The sequence below is a fragment of the Dreissena polymorpha genome, chromosome 4, assembly GCF_020536995.1.
Source record: "Dreissena polymorpha isolate Duluth1 chromosome 4, UMN_Dpol_1.0, whole genome shotgun sequence".
Taxonomy (NCBI): Eukaryota; Metazoa; Mollusca; class Bivalvia; order Myida; family Dreissenidae; genus Dreissena; species Dreissena polymorpha.
In genome coordinates, this window is record NC_068358.1 from 104,217,148 (window position 1) to 104,243,531 (window position 26,384).

At 36.1% G+C, this 26,384-nt stretch overlaps 1 protein-coding gene across 9 annotated transcripts in view; it reads right to left on the reverse strand.

The window, feature by feature from the left end:
- Nucleotides 1-11,753: 11,753 nt before the first annotated feature.
- The window catches only part of LOC127877375 (zonadhesin-like), a 32,467-nt gene continuing 17,836 nt past the window's right edge, over nt 11,754-26,384 (reverse strand). For 6 of the 9 annotated variants that reach the window (XM_052423132.1, XM_052423131.1, XM_052423137.1 and 3 more), the window contains 6 exons: nt 25,224-25,355; nt 22,312-22,443; nt 21,172-21,303; nt 20,377-20,451; nt 14,075-18,648; nt 11,754-13,937 (listed from right to left, as the gene is read on the reverse strand). In XM_052423132.1, the coding sequence (XP_052279092.1) occupies nt 18,431-18,648; nt 20,377-20,451; nt 21,172-21,303; nt 22,312-22,443; nt 25,224-25,355 (689 nt within the window). In that variant the 3' untranslated portion in view covers nt 11,754-13,937; nt 14,075-18,430. The remainder of the gene's footprint in view (nt 13,938-14,074; nt 18,649-20,376; nt 20,452-21,171; nt 21,304-22,311; nt 22,444-25,223; nt 25,356-26,384) is intronic. The other 3 variants (XM_052423136.1, XM_052423135.1, XM_052423134.1) reach the window with 3 other exon arrangements.

A 26,384-nucleotide genomic window follows, 5' to 3' on the forward strand; every position in this document is an offset into this window, starting at 1 on the left:
CATGCTTCCGATATTACGTAATTTTCATGCTCCGATCACCTCCAAGAAATAGAATTTCTGTCGCAAAATAAATTTATTTATTCCCCCCCCCCCCCCGAATTCTATTACATGTTTTAAACTTATTTTAATAAGCACTCGTGCACTGAATCCAAATACATGTCGAGTCCGACGTCAGATAAAAGAACACCATCATTCTTGGAAAAAAGTCAAAGGCGAGTGTTTTAACATCCCTTCTTACAGCGCGAATCATTTTGTGGCAAAATTGAATAACACGTTTCCGTTTTTTATCTTTTGCTTTGTTTTCCGGAACCCTCAAATTGAATCTTAGTAAAATGTCTGCCCATACTATAATGATCGTCGGAGAAGCCATATTGAAATATTTCATTGAGTCTTGAGATTGGCTTCGGGCAGAGTCGGAAGCACGACGTAGTTGTCATGAACTGTCATAAGTCAACACCGCGTTCGCTCGTAAATGTTCGAATATCGTCGCGGGAAATTCACATGTAACATATTATCACACAAAAAATAAAAACAAAAATTTGCATCCAGTTTAATCTATATTACAACACCAAATCTAGCATTGACATTTTGGCTATTGCTATAAGGAACATTGATTTTTTATGCGTTTATTTTATTTTCGAAATATTTAAGAAATACTCGTTGATTTCAAGTGTTTATGGGGTTTTAAGCTTTTGATTTTACTAGTTTAATAATGATTTATAATGCAATCATTTCGTTTCACAAAAAACAATGAAATAGTGCATCTATAGTATTGATACCATACATTGGGCACGAAGTGTTTCGACAAAATCATCGAACACTGCGTAAAACAAGACATAGAAAAGTCGGACGTAAATATAATTAAAAGTTGCTGTATTTTTTTAAGTTATGGTCGTGCTGAAAAATAATGTAAAACTCCTGTAAAACCAATAATTTGTTCAAATTTATTATTTGCAATATAAATAAAACAATCGCTTTAATAGCAGGATTGTACATAAAACATGTTTTGTAGAATAGCTAATTGCTTGTTTTAATTTGTGCGAACTTATTGCTAGGAAACGGGGATTTGCTTGTTGATTTAAAATAAGTTAGACACATTATTTTAGGGAAAGACATACACAGAATATTATGATGGTATGGTAAGATGTAAATATGAATTAATTACATGATACCAAAAAAGGTTTGTTTTGCGATATGAAGACTCGATATCACAAAGTGGTCTGCAGTACCTTGTTAATAAAAACAATTCAAACAGTGCGTGCCAATCGGATTTTATCGTTATACGTTTATACAATATCACTACACGTTAAAATAATCACAAGACTTAATGCAATCATTCCAGCAATATATTGATTTACATGGTCAATGAACATTTTTCGCACAATACTGTTGTACAATACAACTCAGCACATGTGTGTACACATTTAAAAAAAACATAACGGAATATATATTAAAATAAATGTATTGTAAAAAAAGTTATCAAATAATACCAACAATCTTTTTTTACCAATCCGGCTTCCGATTTTCAGTAAACGTTAACCAAATATCTTAATTTCGGTAAGTTCCCATGTGTTAATATGTATATTAAATACAGTCGCTTTCGAAACAGCATGTTGACTTTCAAATAATGTATGCGCGGAGAAAAGGTATAGGAAGATTTAACTCAGTCATTTGGATTGAGAAAGCATGTAGGTTGATATGGAAGTGTCATGCGTCAAAGGGCATGTCAGATTGATCGCAAGAGAAGGCATTATATTGAAATTTGTGTATCCCCATACACAATTCGGAAGGCATAACCATATGTTTCTGTAATGATTTAAAAGAAAAGTTTAACACTTTCATCGCATTAAGGTACATAATATTAATCATGGAATAATTCTTTATAAAAACGTTATTTAGCGGATTATTATTACCAATACATTGATATTATAATGCACAGCTGCTGGTGTGCTGTAAAATAGAGTACATATATTACGTCGACATGACATAAAAATTGTTAGTCTCACTTCTTATATAATAAATACGACAATTTGAATAATTTGAAATCATGTAATCTCCATTATTTAAGTACATGTTTAATTGAATATTACCACATATATTATCATTTTTTGTTATTGGTTCACTGTTAACGATTGAAATTGTTTCAACGATATAAATTTGATAACATATTCATATTTATACTTATTATAGATTAGCTGTTAATCAGAGCTAATCAAACCAAGAACAATTGATTTTACATACGTTCGTAATGATATATAGATCGTGTTTGGTTTTTTAAATCAGCATATTTATATGCCAATCGTATAACAACAAAGTTTCGCGTTTTGAAATTTAAAATGGAAGTTATTTCCTTGATTGTTCCGGGGACGTGATGATTACCTAATTAGGAAGACAATGTGAACCTGTCCTTGTTTGCCAGAGAGTGTTATCGACATTTAATATCTGTTATTAAGGGTGATAAATTATTTCTGGCAAGAGGATAGTTGAGGTAACAGAGAATTAAATGTCATGAAATTTCATTAATTGATGTAATGCATTCCTTTTTTTAATATGTGTTCCCCTTTTCGTACACATTTATAGCAATATAACCATCCGTTTTATTAGTAGTAAACATATTATTTTACAGCACATGTTACCCACAAACACTTAAACTATATATTAAATTGTTTTTATAATATTGCTTTCTACAATAAATTGAATACAAATTTAGAATGATTACACTTCACAATAATGACTTGTAGACAGCATGTGTCAACGATGATGAGGCCTCCCCTAGTTTTACTACATCAGGTCACATTACAGCTTCGTGAGGTGGCACTCATAAACGCTGTAGTTCATTATTTCTTTTATGTTTACCATTTTTACATTATGCTTTTAAATGTGATGTTTTTTATGTATTACTATTCGAAGAAATGAATTTCAATCTAAATGCAATAATTGTTCTGTTAAATTACAGTAAATTACTCACTTACAGTTAAGTTAAACTAGTTTTAACATGTATATATCCAAAATGGTCTTAGCAGTTTGTGTTCAGAGAATAAACTTAGTATAAGTAACGGCTTGATCAATTTTAAAATGTCTCAATAAAAGACCGTCCGACGGAATAAAACATGTTTGGAAGACATCGATATAAAATAAATTTCGATTTCGTTTCTTCCAGTGCACGATTGTCGGAAAAATAAAAACAAATCACACTGCAAATGTGACAACGCATACAGCTCTATAGGCATATGTATTTTCCAGTGTTTCAAAATTAGCATTATGGTTAGTATGCATGTACTGGAGTATTTCACATTACTGTTAGTCTTAATACATATTCAACTCAAATTGAGAAACAAATATTTGGACTGACCTTGTGAAACGGCTTAATGTTGGTAAAACAAACTCGAACTAAATCAGATTGTTTTGTAGCTCGCGTAGTTTTTTCCATCTATTAATCTACAAATCATACATTCGATAAGCTTATGTCATTTCTCCTCACAATATGAAAACAAAACGTAGCCTCAGTGTACCAATTCTCGAACGGAACCAATTCTCGAACGATTTGTATAAATTATAAAATTGACTCACGGTGGAATCGTTGAATTTGAAATCGGGTCATATTTTAAGTAAGTCCAATATGAATTCATTCTATTTGCAAACTTCCATTTTGACAGCCTCTTCTTCGTTAACGCAACTGCAGACGAAGATTCATTAAACCAAGTAAAATTTTAATATTTGACCAGGTAAATGTGTGGTTAATTCAGTTAGATCATTAGAAGTGATCAAAATGTTTTGTTTTATAAGATTCTAACAATATGAGCGATGTTTTCATTCACCTTTTAGGCTTTTTACTACCTTTCACTTTGTTTACAACTGTCAAAATAAGCGAATTACATTCTTGACCTTGCCCTGTTTTCTATTTTTATTTAAATGGATTAGGTTGCAAACAACTAACTTGTTTTATGATCAATTCGTACAGAAGCCAAATCGTAACTTGGTAACATTTAACCACATTTATTGAGAATCATTTTATTCATAAATATAACACATCTATTTAGATTTTCTTTTTCTTTCTTTTAGACAAATGACGCGAACAAAATCAAATAAATACTCAGTCTGTGCTCTACAAGCAGTAGTTAGAGAAGTAAAAACAGGAAAATGTTTGTCCAAGGTATCAATTAGTATTAATCCTTTGATTAAATGAACAAAATATATTAGTCATGATTATCCACGTCAGTTGCAATGCAAATAAAAATTTATTTTACCAGTTTATGTGTGTGTTGCAAATATCTGATGGCTTGCTTGAGTGAACGTTCGATAATTGGTTCCAAATCGGTCGCAAAATGTAAACAGAGCCAACTTCATTTGACCAACGGAAAAGTCGAGTTATCAACGCTTGTTTTCTTTACATTTTATAGTTTCAGAAAGAGTAGTCTTTTACCTGAAATGTGAGCTTGATTTCTTTTAACTTGAAACAGTTTGACAAATTAAATAAAATCGGCAAAAATTCGTTCGGGAATAGGTACCCTGAGGCTAGGTATACAAATTGTAAACAATACATGTTTAGCGGCCACTCAAAAATCTGTCCAAGCTTGTGTTATCTCTGGGGTTTCATATTTCCTGTGTTACCTTGTTAATATGAAACATGAATATATAGTTTATAAAGCGCTTGCTATGTCTAAGTAACATTTCTTAAAATATTTATCGATAAATCTGTTAGTGATATTGACGAAATATGTCATAGTAACACATCCGTGTCATTGTGTATATTTTCACCGACGACCTGGTATTTAGAAATTTGTATAGTTTTGTTATTAACAAGCAACGTGACAATTTATTGGCAACTTGTAAGTGTCAGGGTTTCTTCGTATGTGATATACATTCTTAACCGAGGAAGAGGAAAACTATCCAAAATATTGACGCTAGTATGGTTTGTTTTTCTTATACAATATACAATGTCAGATAACATATGAATACTAAATCTCAATATTTATTTATCTGTGTTATGATAGAGACGATCTTAAGTGGTTGAAAACAAGCTAGACCTGAACGAACAGGTTATTATGGGTAGTTTTAGGTTTCAAATCGGTGACTCGCATACACCTTAATACGTCATTATCAGGCGGTGAATTTGTTAGATTGGCTCTGAGAAAGTTGGGTTTAATGCATGTGCGCAGAAATTCGTCCATTATTAGCCTGCGCTGTCCACATATGATTATCAAGGACAACACTTTTGCCTTTAAATGATTTTCAATAAGAAGATACTGTGTTGCCCTTTATTAGCCTGGACACCGTCTAAAACTCCGTTTTCTACATCGGGATTAACATCATGTTAATTTATGTATGCTACGGCTTCTACAGCTTTGTCAAATTCGAGATTAACCATGTGTCCAATCTGAAATTAATGAGAGATTAACGAATTCGTTTATTTATTGGTGTAAGCTAGTGCATTTGTGATATCTCGTTAATGTTCTATAAGTTAACATTCTGATATAATTAAGAGTATAAGTATATTGCTCTTATTGTGAGACGTGAGTATGATTGATAAAGATATAGATACATTCCTACGCATTGACTGAGTATGCAATATCCCTTTAGGTTGACAGAGCATTTTGTATTTTATTATAAAGCAAACCACACAATCACGGAAACTGCATCTTATACACTAGGTTGCATAACAAAACATCAATTATACACATAAATAACTAAACACAGCCTTAAAACGTTCCATTTAAAGCATCTGAGGATTTAAAGCATTATGAATTTACGGTACGATAACTGGGCCACAAATCCCTGACATAATTTCATGCTTAATACATAGCACAAGAACGATCGTTCATGTCAAAAATGGAACTTATACTCCATCGCTTGTGAATAATTCTGGCAAAACTCAAACTTTCAAGCAACGACAGATATCTATCGAGCCTATATGTAGACATCACCGCCTCCTTATGGTTCTTGAACACGTCAATATTGAAACCCATGATCTGCAACTTACAATGAATACGTGGACACACACGTTTACAAGTCATCTTGTTTCATTCGTCTCCCCACATGGTTATGAAATAAAATGAACATCTCTAGTTTATACTAAATATATAAGTATCAGTAACAGTTTGCGCTACTTAAGTGATGTGATAATTACGGTGTTTAAGGTTTAAGAAGATATTTATTATTGACTATCCTGCAGTTATCGACTGAAAAGGTAAAACACATTGTATCTGAAATTTCAACAATTAACACTTAATGAGTAGAAAATACGAATATTATTTCGTATGTGCACGTGTTCGATTTATAAGTGTACAATGTCTAAAAGTACATCATATCAACATAATGTCTTAAGGCTATTTATCAATTGTATAGTTCTAGATAACGGTAGAGAAAAAACACAACAAATCGTATAAGGCATAACACATTTATTTAAAAGAAATTCACACCCGCCTTCTCATGACTGCCACACGCAGCGGCGTGGTATGAACGCAAAATGTTGCGCAACGCTATTCTATGCGCGTATAATACAGATTTGATATTGTTGTACCATTTTCTATATGAATGGACATATATGGAAGTTTTGTATGTGTTTACAATTTATTATACTATTCAAAACCAAAGTTATGATTGAGTTATTAGTAGTAAATTTATATTTATCATGTTAATGTATAAATAAATAATACTCAATCGTATATTATTTAAGTCTTATCTCTAAGAGGACTTTTATGCGAGTAATATCCTATGTTGTGTAATATGTAATACGTAATATCCCAAACTAAACTAGTAAAGGTATTGCGCTGCTTTCTAGATAAGCATTCATAACGACTTATATCTCAACGAATATGAGTGATTTATGTAGCTTATAATACGACAGTGATATATGTATTGTAACTTATATAAAGAGGTAATATATCTTCCATAGCTTTCAGCAGTAGATTATCAATATATCATCGAGGTTTCAAGCATACTGGAATTTCAAACGTGCAGCTGACAGACACATCAGATCTGCTCAAATTACACCATTCACTTTGTCTTCTTCTTCTGCTACAGCACTTCTTCTAAATAGAAGATTTTGTGCCGGCAAAGTAACGGATGTACACATTAAATGGAAAAATAATTATATATATGTATATATATATATATATATATATACTCATACTGGGTTAACTATAGGGTCTGTGATATATTTCCGGAGTGTTGGGTACTTCCCTTTCCCATGCTAGTATCCAACTGAAAAATAGCGTGTTTTATGCGAATTACCTTCAACAACCTATATATAACTCGAAACTTAATATATCTAGTTATTTCTGCAGACAAATAACATATACATTTTTTTACTTTAAACCTCGTATCTGGGTCCCCATGACCCAATTATTTTTTTATATATGTATACTCTGTGATACTTGATACCGACATACCGGGTCCCTGAGATAGTGTCACTTGAAATACGAAACATTGTTTGCTAAAAAATGAGTTGGCCTTGAGCATAGTTATATCTTGCGACACTCGCATTAGAATTGTGGTTAAGATCTTCTCGACCTCAAACTTTATATATTAAATCCTCACGATCAGATGTGTTTGTATTTGTGTGGCCTATGCATGAATCGCTCTGCATGGTTTCCTTGCATTATACATTTAATAACATTTTGAGTCGAATTCATTTTACAGAGGGAATGACACAATGGTGAACTAAATATGTGTTTAATGTTATTTTAATATTTTTTTTGAATTTTTGCATTATTTGACTACGTATCGTGTTATTTTCTCCTGTTGCGTGATTTTGTAGTCGCCGGAACTTTTAAAAGCACAATGTCCTTGGTTAAACAATTGAGATAATGTAGGATAGAATCATCCTTGTAGAAATCATTGAATTATATAACAGTGGTGTCCGTGTGATGCAAGCAGCTATAATGAAACAGTTGTCGCTATAACAGTTTCATTGCAAAGATACGTAAAGGTAAAACAGTTGCGGATCGTTAATGGTAAATAGATATGACAACCAAAAACAAAACATTTATAGGATTATTAAATTGAAATGAAAAATAGAAGTCAAACGAATATTTAAACGTTATAACAATATGTATTTACTTATTGTGTTTAAACCTGACGTGATGTCACTCTGGCGTGACACGAGTATAAATGTTTTTTATGATAGCTTCGAAAAGGATTTCAAAGATAATGACTAAAACACGCAGCGATTCCTAGTACAAGAAGAGTACCGCTATTAAGACCACATTGAACACTGTAAATTGCAATTTTTCAAGATTGCATGGTCCCAAAGTATTGAATAAAGAACAAAATACCCTGTTAATTATGAAGTCCGACATGCTATTAAGACCAAGCTGAAAGTAGCGGAACATTACTGTAGTTTTATGTGCCTTCGTGGAAAATGATCCAGTCATCGATATTCGGTCCACTTCCTCATGTCCAACAGAAAGATATTCATTTCGTGCTTTGAACTATTCTGAAGATTTTAGTCATAGTTATGTCATAAATATCGAATAGGGACTTGTAAAACCAGTTCTTTAACTTGCATTATTGCTTCGCAAGAATGGACCTGTAAAAATGCTTTCAAATTAGTTAAAAGGAAGGTATTTTGAAAAAAAAATCTGATTTTGTCTTATAAACAAAAAAAAACAACATTGAATGTGATACATAACCCATCACAGTATCCAATAACAGACGGACGAAAAGATTTGAGTATAGCCTATACCACTTGCGACTGGGTATAATACATAAGAACCTCCAATAACTAAAGGCAGTGGCTAGTCGTACAGTCCCGTACGGCTAGACAAGAGGCTAACCGTACGGCCCCGTACGGCTAGACAATAGGCTAGCCTTACGGCGCTGTACGTATTATAGCCTTTCCTATTGAGATTGTCTAGCCGTACGGCTTATAAAGTATAGAATTGTCATTTAGTGCTGTTAATCAGTAATATGCAGCAAAGACAAATAAGCGCCCGAGCCGATTGTGACGAAGATATTTCGTACATATTTTCCTAAAATAAGGCTAGTATTCCACCAATCCGCATCCGCATCCGTATCCGCGTCAGTATCCGCAAAATCGTTATACGGACGCTATATTCCATTTATCCGCAAACGGATGCGGACGAGATACGGACGGCATTTAGCACGATGAGAGTAGCTGTCATCTAAAAAATAAACTGAAAATCTCTCGAATTCGTGAAAAAATACCCGGAATTATACATCCAACGCAGTTCTGCATATCGTGACTCTGATTATACTTTAAAGTTTAAATGTATGGAAAATCATAGCCAAGGCACTAAAAGAAGATGTTTCAGGTATTTACCATTTGTATCCTTTTACGGACAGAACGATGATTTGTACCTTATATCTACTTAAATTCACGCTTAGCAGCTTGTCCTTCATTATAATTATCTCAATAATTATAATTTTTAGTTTTATCCATATACAAAAATAAAGATACGTTCGACGTATGCGGATAAATGGAATATAGCGTCCGTATATTTTGCGGATACGGATACATTTACAGATAGATGGAATAGTAGCCCAAGAATGCTCACTTGAGCGTTCTATTGCGGACGCCTATTCGCGTGCGGATACGGATGAATGGAATAAGTGCAGTGCATTTCTACTTGTTTTATTTTTTGCGGATGCGGATATGCGGTTGCGGACAGATGGAATAGTAGCCTATAACTGAAGCATTCGTATTTTTAGTTAGTGTTCGTGTGGCGAATAAATGGTTGCAGGAATTTATCAAAGCGCTGACGTCACTGTAGGTGTTCGTTGTTGTATAAGTTTAGACGCAACTCAGTTTAAAAAATTATGTTATAGCTTTTTATATTGCAAGTTTTGAATGGACACAATCCATTCAAAATTATAAAGAGTGTGTCTTAAAGCACAGGTTCAGATGTTTTTTTTTTAAATCATTAATAAAAAATAAATTTTTAGCTTCGTTTTGGGAAAACAGGGCTAAATGCTTATGCATAAATTGTCATCCCAGTACAAGAGACCCTTTAAACATTATAAAATAAGACATGTCGTCCTTGTTTAGCGTGTTTGCATTGCACAAGCTTATCAGTATGCACAGGCTTATCTTATTTGACATGCATTAAGCCCTGTTTTCTCTGAAAGCAGCCAGTATGTGCAGATTTTCAATGATAAACACTAGACTGGCCAATATCGTCTTACAAGCTGTTAAACTCTATTACTCATATACACCAACTGCAGTGCACCAGTGAGTGGTGGACTATAAACAGGCAAATGTGGTGGTTATCTTTCCTAGCAGACGCTAGTAGAATGTGTAGTCTGCTGCAACGGACAGTGGTTGTCTTTCCATGTCATAGTTAAAGGGATCTTTTCACGGTTTGGTAAATTGACAAAATTGAAAATAGTTGTTTCAGATTCGCAAATTTTCGTTTTAGTTATGATATTTGTGAGGAATCAGTATTACTGAACATTAACCATGGTCTAATATAGCCATTATATGCATCTTTTCACGATTTAAAAACCTAAAAATTATAGAGCGTTGCAACGCGAAACGATTGAATAATTTGGAGAGTTCTGTTGTTATCGTTTAAATTTGTGAAACTACGAAGATTGCTTATATCAGGTATAGAATACACCTCTCATGTATGCTTGGCAGGATAGCTCATTAGGCTAAAGCGTTTTTTACTCCAGGATTCCGGGGGTCACTGGTTCGAGCCCTTGTACGGGCTACTTTTTTCCATTTTTAAATTTTATTTTTGATTTTTTTTCTGGAGCGTTAAAAATCCAATGTTTACATTCATCAATATAAAGCATCTAATGACAAACTTCAAAACATGTCAAATCTGTGAAAAGGCCCCTTTAAGGCTTCTACGCACATACCGATTTGCAAAAACATTAGCGTTAGCTGACGCTCACACTAAAAATGAACCGTTAAACTAAATTTAGATTCACATCGTACATGCACGATTTACATGCTGGCGAATTCGACTGTACATGAATTTTCGATTTCAGAATTTAATATCTGGCTTATTTTGCATATATCGACACATGTTCTTCTTAACTTTTATTTAAGTTTATGTTCAAATATATGTTTAATAAGTTGTTTTTTTTTATACACATTTTATGTAAATTAATAAATATTTGAAAAAATCGTATAATCTCGCTTTAAAAATTCGTCATCTTTCACGGCTTCCTTTCATGTCATACGGTTGCTTATTTGATTCATTAATTAGTCGACGTTCCTAAGGCGTGAAAAACCTGTATTAAAGAGTTGCGGCATCGATATTTTGAAATTTAATGACGACAGCCGTCAAAGTTACGTTCTAGAAATTGACTTACACACACATAATTTAAATCGGTTTCTAATTTGATTCTTTAATAAGACGACTTTCCTATGTAAGGAGTGAAAACTGTTTTAATTAGTTGCGGCATCGATATTATGAAATTCAATGACGGCCAAGGTACTTCTCAGAAATGGAGTCACACAAATAATTTAATTGTCGTTCAGACAATGGATAAATATATGGTTTCATACAGGCAATTTATCAGTTCACTGAAAATGGTTGTCTTTAACTTAGACAATATCCATAGGAAAGGCTATACGTACAGAGCCGTACGGCAAACCTATTGTCTACCCGTACGGGGCCGTGCGGCTAGCCTCTTGTCTAGCCGTACGACTAGCCACTGTAAAATGTATAGTTATTTCATTTTCATTTTACAAATGTCTCTAAAAATATATTTAAATTTTCTCTATCATGGAAGTGTCATTTATTCATACAACACATGACAAATTATAACAACAATATATGTTAAAATTATCTGACCCTTGTCAGACGTTTTATTATGAAACTAATAAATGATATGCATGATTGTCAGATTGTGAAATGCTCAATTCAAGTATTATATAAGAGATAAATGGTGACGGACCCATGACAAACAAATAATTGGAGATAGTAGTAACAATCCATCATAAGTTGCAGTACGAACTAAATGATTATCATGAAAATAAAAACTGATTTAACAAGCAAATTCGTTGAATTGATATCCCCCGCCATTATACTTCTGGATACAAGTTATGGCTCTGGACACACAAAAAAAGCATTTTTTTCAAATACAAAGGGTCATAACTCCGCTATTAATCAAGGATGTACAATGCCATTTGGCGTGCATCATCCTCTTATCCATATATATATACTCGTACCAAGTTTCAATGAAATCTGCTAAAGCACTTCCAAGATATGGTTCTGGACACAAAAGTGCCGGACGGACAGACGGAAAGACGGACAATGCCAAATTAATATCCCTCCGCTGTTGGCGGGGGATCACAAAAATTAAGCAAAATTAATTACATACACAACAAGATGCGTTTGTGAAACCCAATGTCCCCGTATATAACGTTTGACCTTGAAGGATGACCTTGACCCTTCACCACTCAAAATGTGCAGCTCCATGAGATACACATGCATGTCAAATATAAAATTGCTAGCTTCAATATTGCAGAAGTAACATAACATGAGCAATTTTGACCCATATATTTGACCTTGAAGGATGACCTTGACCTTTCACCACTCAAAATGTGCAGCTCTATGAGATACATATGCATGCCAAATATCAAGTTGCTATCTTCAATAGTGCAAACGTATTCATAAAATAAGCGATTTGGGCCACATATATTTAACCTCTGACCTTGAAGGATGACTTTGACCTTTCAACACTCAAAATTTGCAGCTCCATGAGATACACATGCATGCCAAATTTCAAGTTGCTATCTTCAATATTGCAAAAGTATTAATAAAATAAGCGATTTGGGCCACATATATTTGACCTCTGACCTTGAAGGATGACCTTGACCTTTCACCACTCAAAATGTGCAGCTCAATGAGATACACATGCTTGGCAAATATCAAGTTGCTATCTTCAATATAGAAAAGAATTCATAAAATGAGCGATTTTGGCCACATATATTTGACCTCTGACCTTGAAGGATGACCTTGACCTTTCACCAATAATAATGTGCAGCTTCAGGAGATGCATTTGCATGCCAAATATCAAGTTGCTACTTTCAATATTGCAAAATGTTAAAGTTGGCATAAACAGACCAACCAACCAATCAACAGACCGACAGAGCAAAAACAACATGTCCCCCACTACTATAAACCCCACTACTATAGTGGGGGACATAAAAATAGACTGATCCTACAAGCAAACCCCATATTTACACAGAACAATGTCTGAATTGACATAAATTTGGACAAAAAACATGCATTTTCCTGGATTTGAAGCACAGACCTTTTGATTGCAAACAACAGTCTTACTTACTAAGACATTTCTGAAAATTACACGTTGCCAGCAAAGTACATTTTTAAATCAGATATGCAATGTCATGTCCTTACCAAATTGTACTAGAGCTGTTTTCACTTCGAGTTTGCAAACAGCCTTAAAATATAAACTAAACACTAGAAAAGAATCTTTAACAAGGGCTGTTTGTAAAACAAGCATGCCCCCCATATGGGCTGTCCGTTGTAGTGGCAGCCATTGTGTGAATACGTTTTTTGTCACTGTGACCTTGACCTTTGACCTAGTGACCTGAAAATCAATAGGGGTCATCTGTGAGTCACGATCAATGTACCTATGAAGTGTCATGATCCTAGGCAAAAGCGTTCTTGAGTTATCATCCGAAAATCATTTTACTATTTCGGGTCACCGTGACCTTGACCTTGTGACCTCAAAATCAATAAGGGTCATCTGTGAGTCATGATCAATCTACCTGTGAAGTTTCATGATCCTAGGCATATGCGTTCTTGAGTTATCATCTGAAAACCATTTTACTATTTCGGGTCACCGTGACCTTGACCTTTGACCTAGTGACCTAAAAATCAATAGGGGTCATCTGCAAGTCATGATCAATCTAGCCATGAAGTTTCATGATCCTAGGCGTATGAATTTTTGAGTTATCATCCGGAAACCATTTTACTATTTTGGGTCACCGTGACCTTGACCTTTGACCTCAAAATCAATAGGGGTCATCTGCGAGTCATGATCAATCTACCCATGAAGTTTCATGATCCTAGGCGTATGCGTTCTTGAGTTATCATTCAAAAACCATTTTAATATTTTGGGTCACCGTGACCTTGACCTTTGACCTAGTGACCTCAAAATCTATAGGGGTCATCTGCGAGTCATGATCAATGTACCTATGGAGTTTTATGATCCTAGGCCCAAGCGTTCTTGAGTTATCGTCTGACAACCACCTGGTGGACGGACCGACAAACTGACATACCGACAGACCGACCGACATGAGCAAAGCAATATACCCCCTCTTCTTCGAAGGGGGGCATAATGAGATAAAAGTGCACTTACAAAATCAAAGTCTTTCATTTTGAAAACCAATAGACAGAATTATAACATATAAAAAGTATACAATCTTCAGTACACTGATCAACAAATTAAAACATTTTAAATCATACAATTTGCATAAAATTCAAAGCTTGATATCTCAAAAACTTATCCACAATATTGAAAGATATTAAGAATCTTACAATCTGCATCATAACTAAAGCTCAATATCTTATAAAACTGATTGACAAAACTGCAACATTTTACAAATTATTTAATCTACAAAAAATGAAAAACTTCATATTTCAAAATTCAACCGACAGCATTGACACATATTTAGAATCATACAAAGTTCAAGCTTCAAATGTCAACTTGAAATGAGTCCAAAGTACACGGACTTTAGTGAAACACTGGTAAGGGACTAAAAAGGCAGTTAACAACAAGAGCTGTGTTCGTAAAACACAATCCCCCTTACTGCGCCGCTTTGAAGCCATATATTCGACCTATGACATTGAATTATGACCTTGACCTTTCACCACTCAAAATGTGCAGCTCCATGAGATACACATGCTTGCCAAATATGAAGTTGCTATCTTCAATATTGCAAAAGTATTCATAAAATGAGAGATTTTGGCCACATATATTTGACCTCTGACCTTGACCTTTCAGAAAATTAAAATGTGCAGCTCTATGAGATACATATGCATGCCAAATATCAAGTTGCTATCTTCAATATTGCAAAAGTTATTGCAAATGTTAAAGTTGGCGTAAACAGATCAACCAACCAACCAACAGACAGGACAAAAACAATATGTCCCCCACTACTATAGTGAGGGACATAAAAATAGACTGAACCTTCAAGCAAACCCCAAATTTACATAGAACAATGTCTGAATCGCCATAAATTTGGACAAAAAACATGCATTACCCTGTATTTGAAGCACAGACCTTTTGATTGCAAACAACAGTCTTACTAAGACATTTCAGAAAATTACACGTTGCCAGCAAAGTACATTTTAAAATCAGATATGCAATGTCATGTCCTTACCAAATTGTAATAGAACTGTTTTCACTTCGAGTTTGCAAACAGCCTTAAAATATAAACTAAACACTAGAAAAGAATCTTTCAGGAGATAAAAGTGCACTTACAAAATCAAAGTCTTTCATTTTGAAAACCAATAGACAGAATTAAAACATAAAAATTATGCAATCTTCATTACACTGATCAACACCATTAAAACATTTTAAAATCATACAATTTGCATAAAACTCAAAGCTTGATATCTCAAAAACTTATCCACAATATTGAAAGATATTAAGAATCTTACAATCTGCATCATATTTAAAGCTCAATATCTTATAAAACTGATTGACGAAACTGCAACATTTTACAAATTATTTAATCTACAAAAAATGTAAAACTTCATATTTCAAAATTCAACTGACAGCATTGACACATATTTAGAATCATACAAAGTTAAAGCTTCAAATGTCAACGTGAAAACACATCCAAGATATCATTTAAACTAATATACTGACAAAGTTTCAAGAAGATTCATAAGTCCATATAAGGAAAAATGCCCCGCCCACTGGTGGCCATGTTTTTCTTAGCAACTGGAACCAATTTCAAACTTGTCCAAATATCATTGGGACAAATCTTCTGACAAAGTGTCATGATGATCGTACAATAAATATGGCTTCTAGAGTTTTAACAGGGTTTTACTTTAGCCATATAAGGAAAAATGCCACGCCCCCTTAGTGGCCATGTTTTTCCACCAACTAGAACCATTTTTGAACTCATCCAAGATATCATTAGGACAAATCATCTGACCAAGTTTCATAATAATCGGAAAATAAATGTGCCCTACAGAGTGTTTACAATGTTTTAGTAAAGCATGATACATAACCATATTAGGAAAAATGCCCCGCCCCCTGGTGGCCATGTTTTTTAAGCAAACGAAACTATTTTTGAACTAATCCAAGATATCATTAGGACAAATCTTCTGACCAAGTTTCATGAAGATAAGAAAATAAATGTGGCCTATAGAGTGTTAACAAAGTTTTACTATAGCCATATAAGGTAAAATGCCCCACCCCCTGGCGGACATGTTTTTCAACCAACCAGCATCATTTTTTAACTTGTCTACGATATTTTTTGGTATGAATATTCTGACCAAGTTTCATGAAGATCGGAAAATAAATGTGGCCTCAAGAGTGTTAACAAGATTTTACTATAGCCATATATAGCCATATAAGGAAAAATGCCCCGCCCTTTGGCAGCCATGTTTTTCAAGCAAACGTAACCATTTTCAGCTCGTCTAAGATATCATTGAGACCAAACTTCGGACCAAATTTCATGAAGAATGGACAATAAATGTGGCCTCTAGAGTGTTAGCAATGTTTAACTAAAGACATAAGGAAAACTCCCCCGCCCCTTGGCGGCCATGTTTTTTCACTGATCTGGACCATTTTCAAACTCGTCCAAAATATAAATAAAACCAATGTTTTGACCAAGTTTCATGATGATTAGGCAAACATTTTGACTTCTAAAGTGTTCACAAGGTTTCTCTATAGCCATATAAGGAAAACTGCCCCGCCCTGGCGGCCATGTTTTTCAACGGACCGGAACCAATTTTTAACTAAACCAAAATATCATTTAGACAAACATTTTGACAAAGTTACATGAAGATTGGACTTCTACAGTGTTCACAAGTTTTTTTGTTGTTTTTTTGACCTAGTGACCTAATTTTTGACCCAGCATGACCCAGTTTCGAACTCAGTCGAGGTATCAATGTGACAAATGTTCTGCAAAATTTCATGAAGATCAGACAATAAATGTGGCATCTAGAGTGTTCACAAGGCAAAATGTTGACGACATACAACGCACAACGGACAAAAGGCAATCACAAAAGCTCACCATGAGCATGTTGCACTCAGGTGAGCTCAAAAGTTATGGCCAATTTTAAAGTTTTCAGACGGACGGACAGAAGCAATATATTTAACATTTAACCTTGAAGGATTACCTTGACCTTCACTTTTCACCACTCAATATGTGCAGCTTCACAAGATGCACATGCATGCCAACTGGAGCTTTGTCACAGACGTGACATATACCCCCACATAACGCATTGACACAGACTATTTTGTATGCTGTCTTCACAAAACAAGATAATACAATTTATGGCGATTTTTTAAGAATCATTATGCCATTATCATTTATAGCCATTTTGACCTTTGAACTCTTGAATTGTTTCACATGACAAGCCTTCCAATGACTTTGAACAAAATTGATGTACAGAGTTATTTTAAAATCTTACAATGAATGACATATTTATGGCCCAGACAAGATAATTTATTGCCATTTTTGACCTTTGAACTAAAACTACAACTTTGAGTTTGAAGATATCGACGTAATTCTTTCGCGCGACACACTGTCAAATGATGGTGAACAAAAGAGCCAACGATTTTAAAATCGCACAATAAACAACATAGTTATTGCCCAGACAAGCTCAATTATGGCCATTTTTTACCTTTAAACTCAAATTGTGCCCTTGTTCTTGGAAATATCGACGTAATTCTTTCGCCCGACACACTGTTCAATGATGGTGAACAAATGTGCCAAATGATTTTAAAATCTCACAATAAAAAACAAAGCTATGGCCCGGACAAGCATTTGACCTTTGAACTCCCAAGTGTGACCTTGACCTTTGAGATATTGACGTAATTTCTTTTAACGCGACACACCGTTCCATGATGGTGAACAAATGTACCGAGTCATTTAAAAATGTAACGATAAATAATATAGCTATGGTCCGTACAAACTTACAGTTTAAAACATACTAAGTGACCCCATGACCTAGTTTTTGACCTGGCATGACCCATACTCAAACTTGATCTAGACATTATCTACATACAACTACTGACCAAGTTTGGTGAATATCGGATGAAATATCGGGACAGACCGACAAACGTGACTCCTATATAGCCCCCATTACCAATTGTAATAGGGGTATAAATATCAAGTTGCTATGTTCAATATTGAAAAAGTTATGGCCATATAAGTTTTCGGCCAGATGGACAGACTGACTGACTGACGGACAGTTCAACTGCTATATGCCACCCTACCAGGGGCATAAACATATTCCACAGTTCAACAATTCTTTTTCCATTTTTGTTTTTCCATAATAATGTTATGGACCCTTGCCCTTATCTGGGCCACTGTTCTTCCGGTAAGTATTTTTAGGGACCCCATTATTTTTGAGCCAGATGGCATTTTTTTTTCTCTTAATTCATCTCTAAAAAAGTTCATGAAACATATGTTCTCTTCGCTGGCCCACTTTCGTTTCATTCCTTTTCTTGTCCCTGTCCCTAAAACAAGAATAGATATAAAAAATAAAATAGCAATGAGTATCATGTCAGTGTTTTTTTCAGTTTTGGGGAAAAGGGGTCGGGTCCCCTGAGAGGGGGATAATTCACGTGTAAAAGGGGAAATTTCAATGCTAAGCAAGTAACATACAAAATCAAGTTGTAACACCATAATTCACCATACACAGAGAGAAAAAACATTATTCCAACTTTTTTTGTCATCAACATGTTATGTTTATGTTCAAAGATCAACATTTTTTGGCTTTTCTGTGAATTATTTAAACGAGGTATTGATTAAAATTGAACTACACTTCCAAGAGGGGAAATTTTCAAATATTTTTGGGAAAAATATACACTCTAAGCAGCAAACTCATTTGTTCAGTGACTGTAAGCCCTTTATTTTGTTGACTTTTCTACTGAATTGATCCTTGCACACAAAGTATCAACATAAGTCAGTGTTCTGCCGTGGATGCGCCCTTGTGTTATTGTCGCAAAAAACAAATATTTGTCCCCACCCGTTTTCTGTATATGGGTCCGCGGGCGCACATGAATTAGAAATAAAAACTAATCGATTCAATTTGTAAGTCGGTAAAGTAATCGAGTGAATGTGTAACCAGAACAAACTATTTCATTGGACATGACGTCATTTCGCAGCCAATGGGTAATTTATTTAATATTAACACTCTATTTCATTGGTAAGTTGAGATTATAACAACCAATCAGATATCAAGGAAATTTCCGAACCTATCAAAATGGCTTAAAGTGACAGGCCAAAGAAAACAAAATCCATTTTTTTTTTTTTCCTCCGGCAAGTAAAATTAGAAAATATGACAATAATATTAACAACCCAACAGAGTCTTCCCAAGTCCCAACATCGTTTAGCAATTACGAAAAAAGTCTGCCCCTAAACGTACATTCCAAGAAAATTGGCTTCAAAAATGTCCTTGGTCACTGTTTGACAACAACAAAATGACATGCAGATTGTGCATAAAGCAAAAAAGAAAACGCCTTTACTATCGGTATTTCTAATTATCGAACAAGTACTTTGACATGCGGAGTCCAATGACCATAAATTTTTTCAAAGTTTTGTAAATATGTTGACAACTGTTTGACAGTGTTAAAAAGTTTTTTGAATGTTCCAGTTTTAATAACAATGTTACAACCTGACTGTAAGAAGTTTAAGCACGTTTAAAAGTTCAAGTTAAAGGTTATTAGTTTCCACACATTTAATTCTGCTACAAAAATATTTCTGTGTCCCCATATTTTTTCTTTTTGTCCCCACTTTTGTAATCCTAAAGGGTCCCCAACAGTAAAATTTCACAGCAGAACACTGCAAGTGATACAATGATTGAATATTGTAGAGCAAGGTTTTCCTGATAAAAATGCACAAAACCTGAACATGTTAGGAGGTAAAATGAACTAACTGAAACTGTTTTAACACCAGTTTAAAACAATTTTTCACACATATAAGAACTGACAGTTTGCAGAACTATCATTTCTTGGAAGAACAAGTACTAAACATTAACTTTCATAGCAAACTGCCTACTTTGTACTTTACAAGGACTTTTACAAGCACATTGTTGTAACCCTGTAGATCACAGAGGAGGTCGTCTAGAGCATCCATCACACTTGACTTGGACTACTCATTTACTTTAATACAGTCATGACATAAGACTCTGTCACATAATGATAGAAAATGCAGAGAAACCCGTCTTCAAATTTAGTTCATACCTTGAGGATTTGGCTGCCTCATTTCATCATGGGTCAGACTGGCTGGCCCTTCACTGGCAGCAGTTGACATGGACTCTGAAAGAACCAAAGTGAAACCTGTAGATTGCATATGATCAGCACAGTCAACACTGGCATGTTGTATCATGAGAGGCTCTGACTCCTGTACAGATTCTAGACTGTGGGTGTCTTCAACAGTTGCCTCAATGACTGTAAACATATAATGTCAACAGTGGGGTCTTGTATGTCTATTATCCATTGGTGGATCTTGCTGAAATCTATAGAAAACATGCATGCCCCCCATATGGGCTGTCCGTTGTAGTGGCAGCCATTGTGTGAATACGTTTTTTGTCACTGTGACCTTGACCTTTGACCTAGTGACCTGATAATCAATAGGGGTCATCTGCAAGTCACGATCAATGTACCTATGAAGTGTCATGATCCTAGGCAAAAGCGTTCTTGAGTTATCATCGGAAAATCATTTTACTATTTCGGGTCACCGTGACCTTGACCTTTTGACCTCAAAATCAATAGGGGTCATCTGCAAGTCATGATCAATGTACCTATGATGTTTCATGATCCTAGGCCCAAGCGTTCTTGAGTAATCGTATGACAACCACCTGGTGGACAGACGGACCGATCGACATGAGCAAAGCAATATACCCCCTCTTCTTCGAAGGGTGGCATAAATATATATTGGCTTGGACAACAGAAAATTGTACTAGAATATATAGTCTACAGTTGGGTCATGTCTTTATCATCAATAGATGGGCCTTTATTATATGACAACAGAAATACCATGGGTCAGACTGGCTGGCTCTTCACTTGGCTCCCTCCTATCATGGGTCAGACTGGCTGGCTCTTCACTTGGCTCCCTCCTATCATGGGTCAGACTGCCTGGCTCTTCACTGTCAGCAGTTGACATGGACTCTGAAAGAACCAAAGTGAAACCTGTAGATTGCATATGATCAGCACAGTCAACACTGGCATGTTGTATCATGAGAGGCTCCGACTCCTGTATAGATTCTAGACTGTGGGTGTCTTCAACAGTTGCCTCACTGCCTGTAAACATATAATGTCAACAGTGGGGTCTTGTATGTCTATTATCCATTGGTGGGTCTTGCTGAAATCTATAGAAAACATGCATGCCCCCCATATGGGCTGTCCGTTGTAGTGGCAGCCGTTGTGTGAATACGTTTTTTGTCACTGTGACCTTGACCTTTGACCTAGTGACCTGAAAATCAATAGGGGTCATCTGCGAGTTACGATCGATGTACTTATGAAGTGTCATGATCCTAGGCAAAAAGCGTTCTTGAGTTATCATCCGAAAATCATTTTACTATTTCGGGTCACCGTGACCTTGATCTTTGACCTTGTGACCTCAAAATCAATAGGGGTCATCTGCGAGTCATGATCAATCTACCTATGAAGTTTCATGATCCTAGGCATATGCTTTCTTGAGTTATCATCCGAAAACCATTTTACTATTTCGGGTCACCGTGACCTTGACCTTTGACCTAGTGACATCAAAATCAATAGGGGTCATCTGCGAGTAATGATCAATCTACCCATGAAGTTTATGATCCTAGCCGTATGCGTTCTTGAGTTATCATCCGGAAACCATTTTACTATTTCGGGTCACCGTGACCTTGACCTTTGACCTCAAAATCTATAGGGGTCATCTGCGAGTAATGATCAATCTACCCATGAAGTTTCATGATCCTAGGCGTATGCGTTCTTGAGTTATCATCCAGAAACCATTTTACTATTTCGGGTCACTGTGACCTTGACCTTTGACCTAGTGACCTCAAAATCAATAGGGGTCATCTGCGAGTCATGATCAATCTACTGACAAATTGTACTAGAATATATAGTCTACAGTTGGGTCATGTCTTTATCATCAATAGGTGGGCCTTTATTCTATGATAACAGAAATACCATGGGTCAGACTGGCTGGCTCTTCACTTGGCTTCCTCCTATCATGGCTCAGACTGGCTGGCTCTTCACTTGGCTCCCTCCTATCATGGGTCAGACTGCCTGGCTCTTCACTGTCAGCAGTTGACATGGACTCTGAAAGAACCAAAGTGAAACCTGTAGATTGCATTCGATCAGCAGAGTTAACACTGGCCTGTTGTATCATGAGAGGCTCTGACTCCTGTATAGTTGCCTCAATGCCTGTAAGCATATAATGTCAACAGTGGGGTCTTGTATGTCTATTATCCATTGGTGGGTCTTGCTGAAATCTATAGAAACAAGGGCTGTTTGTGAAACATGCATGCCCCACATATGGGCTGTCCGTTGTACTGGCAGCCATTGTGTGAATACGACTTTTGTCACTGTGACCTTGACCTTTGACCTAGTGACCTGAAAATCAATAGGGGTCATCTGCAAGTCACGATCAATGTACCTATGAAGTGTCATGATCCTAGGCAAAAGCGTTCTTGAGTTATCATTCGAAAATCATTTGACTATTTCGGGTCACTGTGACCTTGACCTTTGACCATGTGACCTCAAAATCTATACGGTTCATCTACGAGTCATGATCAATCTACCCATGAAGTTTCATGATCCTAGGCGTATGCGTTCTTGAGTTATAATCCGGAAACCATTTTACAATATCGATCACCGTGACCTTGACCTAGTGACCTCAAAATCAATAGGGGTCATCTGCAAGTCATGATCAATGTACCTTTGATGTTTCATGATCCTAGGCCCAAGCGTTCTTGAGTTATCGTATGACAACCACCTGGTGGACGGACGGACCGATCGACATGAGCAAAGCAATATACCCCCTCTTCTTCGAAGGGTGGCATAAATATATATTGGCTTGGACAACAGAAAATTGTACTAGAATATATAGTCTACAGTTGGGTCATGTCTTTATCATCAATAGGTGGGCCTTTATTATGAACGTCTCGATGAGGTACTGATGTAGAAGAAAATCAATACATACATTAGAGACCCGAACAAATTCATGAGCCACATTCTGGGTCGTAACGTAACAAGGGCCGTAATGGTAAAGATTTTAATTACATTTGTACTTAGCAGAGTTCCGAAGTACAGTCTATTACAAGATAAATCTGAGCCGATTTTAAAAAACATATAGCAAATTTTGTAATTTAATGACGACCTGCTCCATGAAGTTTACTTTCAGTTTAGAGCCGCCGTGATCAGTAACATTTTGTGTTTTGCATCCGATTTGAATGTTCTCCAAAAAATATAATAATAAATTCACATGTCTACTCAATAGCTATGTATTTTAAGAACACATTTCGCGAGAATTTCTCACGAAAAATGACATGTACAATGTTTAAATCAAAGTTTTAAGCTGTGATTAAAAGTTTTCAAAAACACCCAATGCGCCCTTTTTAAGAGAATCTCCGTGCAAAATGCCCTTTTTTTCAAGTCATGCGCCATGCCTCTCTGCCTTTCTAGATGAAACACTACAAGCTAACTCCAATATAACCCCCTAAACTTCGTTTGTGGGGGTATAATAAAATCATTCTCAAAAGTTAAATAATATCTTTTGTAGTTGTAGATTATTCGGGTATTAATCCTCTCATTTCACAAATAAACTGTTCATAACAGATGAGATGGCAAGCATAAATGCCTTAATGAACACAAATATTTTGCATGTTGTCTTCACAAAAAACAGCCCAAACCATGCTCAATGTTAAAACGCACTAAGTGACCCCGTGACCTAGTTTTTGATCCGGCATGACCCATATTCACACTTCACCTAGGTATCCTCTAGATACAACATCTGACCGAAGATCGGATGAATACAACTTGAATTAGAGAGCGGACACTTAATACAGACGGACCGACCGACAGACCAACAGACAAGTTTGGTGAAGATTAGATGAAACAACTTGAATTAGAGGGTGGACACTTATACGAACCGACCGACAAGTTCACTCCTATATACATCCCTAAACTTTGTTTGTGGGGGTATAATTGCATTATACCTTGAGGATTTGGCTCCTTCTATCATGGCTCAGACTGGCTGGCTCTTCACTTGGCTCCCTCCTATCATGGGTCACACTGCCTGGCTCTTCACTGTCAGCAGTTGACATGGACTCTGAAAGAACCAAAGTGAAACCTGTAGATTTCATTTGATCAGCACAGTTAACACTGGCCTGTTTGTATCATAAGAGGCTCTGACTCCTGTATAGTTGCCTCAATGCCTGTAAGCATATAATGTCAACAGTGGGGTCTTGTATGTCTATTATCCATTGGTGGGTCTTGCTGAAATCTATAGAAACAAGGGCTGTTTGTAAAACATGCATGCCCCACATATGGGCTGTCCGTTGTACTGGCAGCCATTGTGTGAATACGACTTTTGTCACTGTGACCTTGACCTTTGACCTAGTGACCTGAAAATCAATAGGGGTCATCTGCAAGTCACGATCAATGTACCTATGAAGTGTCATGATCCTAGGCAAAAGCGTTCTTGAGTTATCATTCGAAAATCATTTGACTATTTCGGGTCACTGTGACCTTGACCTTTTCTTGAGTAATAATCCGGAAACATTTTACAATTTCGATCACCGTGACCTTGACCTAGTGACCTCAAAATCAATAGGGGTCATCTGCAAGTCATGATCAATGTACCTATGATGTTTCATGATCCTAGGCCCAAGCGTTCTTGAGTTATCGTATGACAACCACCTGGTGGACGGACGGACCCGATCGACATGAGCAAAGCAATATACCCCCTCTTCTTCGAAGGGTGGCATAAATATATATTGGCTTGGACAACAAAAAATTGTACTAGAATATATAGTCTACAGTTGGGTCATGTCTTTATCATCAATAGGTGGGCCTTTATTATATGATAATAGAAATACCATGGGTCAGACTGGCTGGCTCTTCACTTGGCTCCCTTCTATCATGGGTCAGACTGGCTGGCTCTTCACTTGGCTCCCTCCTATCATGGGTCAGACTGCCTGGCTCTTCACTGTCAGCAGTTGACATGGACTCTGAAAGAACCAAAGTGAAACCTGTAGATTGCATTTGATCAGCACAGTTAACACTGGCCTGTTGTATCATGAGAGGCTCTGACTCCTGTATAGTTGCCTCAATGCCTGTAAGCATATAATGTCAACAGTGGGGTCTTGTATGTCTATTATCCATTGGTGGGTCTTGCTGAAATCTATAGAAACAAGGGCTGTTTTGTAAAAACATGCATGCCCCACATATGGGCTGTCCGTTGTACTGGCAGCCATTGTGTGAATACGACTTTTGTCACTGTGACCTCGACCTTTGACCTAGTGACCTGAAAATCAATAGGGGTCATCTGCAAGTCACGATCAATGTACCTATGAAGTGTCATGATCCTAGGCAAAAGCATTCTTGAGTTATCATTCGAAAATCATTTGACTATTTCGGGTCACTGTGACCTTGACCTTGTGACCTCAAAATCAATAGGGGTCATCTGCGAGTCATGATCAATCTACCTATGAAGTTTCATGATCCTAGGCATATGCTTTCTTGAGTTATCATCCGAAAACCATTTTACTATTTCGGGTCACCGTGACCTTGACCTTTGACCTAGTGACCTCAAAATCAATAGGGGTCATCTGGAGTAATGATCAATCTACCCCATGAAGTTTCATGATCCTAGCCGTATGCGTTCTTGAGTTATCATCCGGAAAACCATTTTACTATTTTGGGTCACCGTGACCTTGACCTTTGACCTCAAAATCTATAGGGGTCATCTGCGAGTCATGATCAATCTACCCCATGAAGTTTCATGATCCTAGGCGTATGCGTTCTTGAGTTATCATCCCGAAACATTTTACTATTTCGGGTCACTGTGACCCTTGACCTTTGACCTAGTGACCTCAAAATCAATAGGGGTCATCTGCAAGTCATGATCAATGTACCTATGAAGTTTCATGATCCTAGCCCAAAGCGTTCTTGAGTTATCATCGGAAAACAACACACACTGGTGGACGAAATTCAAGCGACGACAGAACGGACCGACATGTGCAAAGCAAATACCCCCT